Source organism: Terrapene carolina, unplaced genomic scaffold (assembly GCF_002925995.2).
Source record: "Terrapene carolina triunguis isolate 2854851 unplaced genomic scaffold, T_m_triunguis-2.0 Scaffold173, whole genome shotgun sequence".
Lineage (NCBI taxonomy): Eukaryota > Metazoa > Chordata > Testudines > Emydidae > Terrapene > Terrapene triunguis.
The window spans coordinates 1,516,725-1,522,724 of NW_020664524.1; the positions used below are offsets into that span (position 1 = coordinate 1,516,725).

The 6,000-nt window shown below is 38.0% G+C and overlaps 1 protein-coding gene across 2 annotated transcripts in view; it reads right to left on the minus strand.

The window, feature by feature from the left end:
• Positions 1–6,000, minus strand: part of HDAC4 (histone deacetylase 4) — a 439,152-nt gene that overhangs the window by 97,915 nt on the left and 335,237 nt on the right. For both annotated transcript variants that reach the window (XM_024194087.3, XM_024194086.3), the window contains exons 10-11: positions 739–855; positions 454–652 (exon numbers count right to left, since the gene is read on the minus strand). In XM_024194087.3, coding sequence (XP_024049855.1) covers positions 454–652; positions 739–855 — 316 coding nt within the window. The remainder of the gene's footprint in view (positions 1–453; positions 653–738; positions 856–6,000) is intronic.

The following is a 6,000-nucleotide window of genomic DNA, read 5'->3' on the forward strand; positions in this document are numbered from 1 at the left end:
ATATTTTGGTTTTGTAAAAAGGACAGCAGCTATGCAGTAATTGTAAATACTAAACACAGTAAATAAAAAAAAAAAAAAAAAATTCCCTAAGAAAATACCTTCTCACTGTTCCTTTGATCAAACTGGGTAGGGTTCTACTATTAAAATACTAACAGATTTATATTTACAATGATATTTATGAACTAGTTTATCTTAATCCTGCCAAAATGATAAATGATGTTAGCCTCCTCCCACCTCTTACAGATATGTAATTTGGTCAATCACAGACCTTTTCCAATGTTGTAGGTGCCCATGACATCAACAATACATGCTCCATGTCATAAACATATATGATTTCAGAGATAACTGGTATTCCCTTATTCCTTTCATGAAATAAATTGAAATGGATTGCACCACTCTCCCAGTTAGGAGCTGCATATCTTAGCCTTTGCACACAAGCTTTGGTATGCTCACCTGTGACTAAGGGAGTTTGTGCAGTTGGTTGTTCCAGTAAGACCATGTGCTGCAGAAGAGAGTTGTGTGAAGTTCCTCCATCCCTTTCCAAAGTCGTAGAGCTCAAGTAAGGAGTGAGATGGGTGCCAGGAAATAAGGAAAGCCGCTGTTGTAGGGTTGGAATAGCAAGTCTCTCGGCATCCTGCTGTCCTGATCCCCCCTGCAAATATACAACTGGTAAAGTATTCAGCTTATGAATGAGTCAATGCAACCACAATCCCAAAGACAACATTAAACATCACTTACACTGGCGGGTCCAGTTGCAGGCAGTCCTAACGTTATGTTGGGCAAGGAAGGAGATGTGTAGAGAGGAAGCTGTGTTACTGAGCCTTCACGATTCGCTAGTCTGTGAGCCAGGCTGGTCTGGAAATTGAATTAAGAAAACTGTGACAATCAGATAATGTAAAGAGAATAGACAGGAGCTACATTTATAGTCTGCCTAATTCATGAATCATCTTGAGTATAAAGCACATCAGAAAAAGGAATGAGAAAGAAAAATAAAAGGCAAATAACTTCACTTCTGATACCAAAAGATTCCGAATGTAGGGGCTAATCTGTGCCCAGTACCCAGTCCAAGTAGATGGGATAGGCACTGGGTGGATTCACTTGTGGATGTGTAATCCTCCCACAAAGGTAACAGAGCTATGAAGAGAGTAACGGTAACGGTCCGTCTATGAAGAGAGCCTCCATGGCTCATTCGTCCCTTAAAGTACACGGCTAAAAAAGGTGGTTTTAACAAACAAATTTTACGTTACACAGGATGGATGTTCTCATCACCAGGCCAAAGACAGTATGAAATGCCTTAGTCACCATCAAGTTGTTGTTTAAAAACAAGGTAAAGCTCCATTAAAGAGCCTGGATGTTCGTCTTAGGTGGATATTTCTTGATTTTCAGGGAAGGAATGTGAAATTAACTGGGAGGATTATGTTATAGCCAGCTAATGTGGCACCACGGAACTGTAAAAGTCATTTTTAATTTCACAGCAGTGATTGCTTACAAATATGAACTCAAATATTTATTGCAAATATTAACTGTAGTTACTGAAAAGTGTCTGAAGCCCTGATTAGAAAATAGTTTATTTTGATGGTACTGAATTATGGAGTGGACATTTTTTATTTTTGTTTAAACTCCCAGGATTGAAAACAAAGACATTTTCTATAACATTTCTCATGCAGTGACAGTTTTTAACTCTGATGCTTAGAAAAATGGGTATATAATGGGTACAATAGTATTTCATCATTCTATAGATCGATATATGTCAGCATGGCCATGAAGGGATTTTAATCTTATGGAGTGTTAGAGGTTGTTACCTCATATTACGTCTGATTCTATAGCACCAAAGTCAATTGGAACTTGCAATTGACTTCAAAGGGTGCAGGATTAGGCCAATTTTGGATGATGAAAAGAAAGCTAGTTATCTTTGAACTCTATTGAAGAAACTCACACTGAACTTTGCAAGATAAAGCAATGCTGTTGCAATCCACAAAGGGAAGAGCACGTGCTTAACATTTACTATTGAAAAGCAAGTCTTCCATATACAAATATTCACTAAAGAAAAATGAAGAGCGAAACTGGAATTGCTGAATACGGTAACATTAAAGCTATTCCTGTGAGAGAGGATCATAGACAAGTGTAGCAATGATACCTTTACAAGATTGCATTTGCCATCTTTACAGCCAAAGACTCTGCATTTACAAATAAATGGTTTAATTTGACATTAGTCAGTTATTCATTCCCTTTACTGTCCTACCATTTATTCACATGATACAGTAGTAAAGTCATCTAGTTCTCACATATGCTCAAGCTAAGTTCAATTTGCCAGTGAGGTTCTTTCCATTTCTAAAGTCTCCTCCTGTGTACTTGCAATCTTGTCAACCATAATTATTAAAAACCTGTTGAAGATCAGTTCTATCACAAAGGTCTTGTCATCGCTAATTTCTCTGTAGTTGTTAAATATTTCCACTGGCACACACACTAACACCAAGGTAAAATGGTAAAGAACTTGTTTGTGTTTCCACTCACTTATTTGCCAGGGTGATTTTGAACACTTCTTTAGCAATGTTGCTTTAAAGCGTAAACATAATGTATGTTACTGCACCACATGCTGAAAATAAGGTATGTACTGTAGGTGAGGTACTGAAATCTTTTCCTGACTTTTACGGGGTACTGATCTTATAAAAGTAACAAAATTACATCAATTTCCACTTTAAACAGTCAAATCCCCATTTAGTTGTGCCTCAAATAGTCTCAGGGGGTTTATTTGTATTAAGCACAACTGAATGAAAAACACAACAGCTTGAAACTAATTGCGCACACAAAATTTCAGTTCCATTATCATCATCTTAAATATACTGAATCTGTCTATGAATTGTACATAAATGCTGTGGAAATGCAGAGAAGAGCACAAACCCAGCATCTACAGTTTTTGTCTAATCAGGCAGCACCTTTTATAGCTGTATATGAAATAAAATGTCAGTGAATGTCAAATAGCCTTGCATAGGTGGAAAAACATTGTTAAATTTAGCACAATATTTAAAAAATAAATGCTATTTATCCACTGTGAACAGAATGGAGCTGTATGCTTTCTACACTTGAGGCAAGTATTTTAATTTAAATAATATAAAAATGATCAGTTTTCCCATTTGGTATGGGTCGAGAGGTGAATCTCTGATCAACTGATGGGCAAATATACACATTTCTCATTTAAAATCAAACACTCAGGTTAATGTGAAACTATCACAATGGAGAAGACTAACTGCTCAGAAATCGTTAATTATTTACAATATACAAAGTGGAAATGGGTCTGATTTACCAGAGACAGTCTATCATTTGGGGTAATACAGAAATTGGAGTCCAGTGTGTGCATTACATTGACCTTTTACAAGACACGTGGAAGCAAGCACTAATCAGGTAATAATATTTCCTGATGTATACAACAGCCTTCATTTGAAAGGAAATATCTGCATTTAAAATGCTGTCTTAATTAACTGTATTTGGATAGCTGCTGACAAATGCATGCAGAAAAGTTTGGAGGAATGGCTCTGTTACCATCATGAAATATCCAATGCTTACAGAAAAGAATTGGTAATGAAGGGCATGACCAGTTTTTGGAAGATGGGAGTGTTGAGGATAGGGAAGATTTAACAGAATAAACTCTAAAATCTGTTGACATCAGGAGAGTTAGTGCAATAGGTTATCAAAAATTATTTGCCATCCATTAGTGGGTTGTGAGGTTTCCTGTGGACTGTGGCCTCAAAGATCTAGTGGACTGAATCTTCATATCATACCTACTTTTAAAATCACTACAGCACCATAGTTTACAGACTATATTCTTGCTCTCTTCTATAAAATCATAGAACAGGTGAAAAAATTCTGGGTGCAATTTTCAGAGAAACAGCAGAAGAAAATGTTTTACTTTTCACATAGGTTGTTTTGGGAGGCTACATTAAAGCATTTCAATTTAAATTAATTCATAGATCACAGTGGATTTCTTTTCACATGCACCTGGACTAAGGTGTAGAAAAAATGAATAGAAAAGTGTTATTTGCCAAACAAGTACTTTTTCACACAAAACAAAATTAACCTGTGGAACTCATTGCCATGGGATGTTGTGAAGGACAAAAGCATAATGGGGTTCAAAAAAGAACTAGGTACATTCATGGAGGATAGGTCCATCAATAGCTATTAGCCAAAATGGTTAGGGATGCAACCCTATGCTCAGCGCGACCCTAAGCTTGTGATTGCCAGAAGGCAGGAGTGTAAGACAGGGTGGATCACTCCATAATTACCCTGTTTTTTACACTCCTCCTGAGGCTCTGGTACAGGCCACTGTCAGAGACAGGATACTGGGCAAGAAAGATCATGGTCTCACCCAGTATGGGAGCTCTTATGTTTTTATGAAACAGACACTGTAGTAAAACTGTGAAAGGGGTGGGGAAAGAGACAAGTATCTTTCACATGTCTGGAGAACTGTTTTGGCAATGGACACACTTTACATGTCTGGCATCACTCATGCCTCAGTCTTAAAAGTATGATTTCACTGCTTTACAAGAGGCAATAGGTAGTCACTGAAAGTGGCTATCAAATGCTTGCAACAACAGCATGTGTATCTAAAATATTTTTTGTGCAGAAGTTACTAAGGACTGAAATTAAAGCCTTGGTGAAATAATACATTCATTTGTAAAAAGCAAAGTTATTTGGAGAGAGTGTTGCCTCTACATATCCACACTCACGGGATGAGCCCTCCCACAATACCGATTTTGGGGAAGCTGTGCCCTTTGGAAAGGTACAAGCTTTCCTGTGCAGCACTGAATATTTGTAGCTGAGGTTATGAGTCTCTCAGCAGTCCCCAACTAAATCTGCTAAACCCCAGATGCGATGAGAGCAGAACGCTGAGGGGAAGGAGGACTGGCTGTAGTGACAAGTCATTGTTATTACTTTCACTCCTGGGAGCAGTGTAGAGTGAACAAGTGAAGAGTATGCTTCTACTAGCCAAAGGGCTACAAGGACACATGAGCCCAGAATCCAGCAGTGGTTCAACCACTGATACTTGTGAGTCTGACTTTTGCTATCAGAGGTGAAACTTCACAGAGAAGGGCAGCTGGATTCTATTCTGGTTCACGTATCAACAGAATTGGTAGCTCAATTCCATTTGGGAGGAGACCAAATCCTCCGTCAGTTATACTAGAGCAATCTCACTGAACAAAGTCAGGAGCAACTGAAACGAGGGTTTTGTCATGGAAATGCATACAGTATGTAACCCTAAGTAAAGCTGTTGTTACGGTGGATGCTATAATTACCCTCCCCCATACTGCCTGAGTCCTACTAAATACATGAAATAGAACTATTGTTCCTTTTATAAAGCCCAAACCAGAGTCTCAGCCACTCTCTTTAGAACAGCCGTGGTGTATTGTGTCAGGCGAAGTGACCAATGCTGCATTGCATGAGTGATTTTGTGTTATGAGGTCCATAATATATTTTGATTGAAGGTTTTTAAAATTATGTGTTATGCAGTATTAGAAACTCTAATTGAGCCAAAATCTGTACAAACCTAGAAAGCTCAAATAGCCTGGACTTTTGCTTCAAAAAACACCTTTCCAATCTCCAAAATTACAAGTTGGAGGACAGCGTGATTAAACCAAAATTCTGCTTTGTCAGGAAAGTTTATAAATGTAAATGCATGTATAATATTCAAGGGAAACAGCAAATGTAAAGCCTGCAATGTGAAATACAGCAGCAGGGTCTGGATAATTACACACCATCTTTCCAAATGTGAAGGTTACAAAATGACAGAGTGGGTCACGTATTTTCAGATTCAGTAACAGGAACGTAGGAATTGCCAGACTAGATCAGACCCAACTCTAGTCTAGCATCCTGTCCCTGACAGTGGCCAACACCAGATGTTTAAGAGGATGGTGCAAACACCTGCAGTTTATGGGAGTATTTATTAATAATAATCAGTTATGGAAACAAAAACAAAGGTTAACAAAAGCTAAGATTTAAACTGCA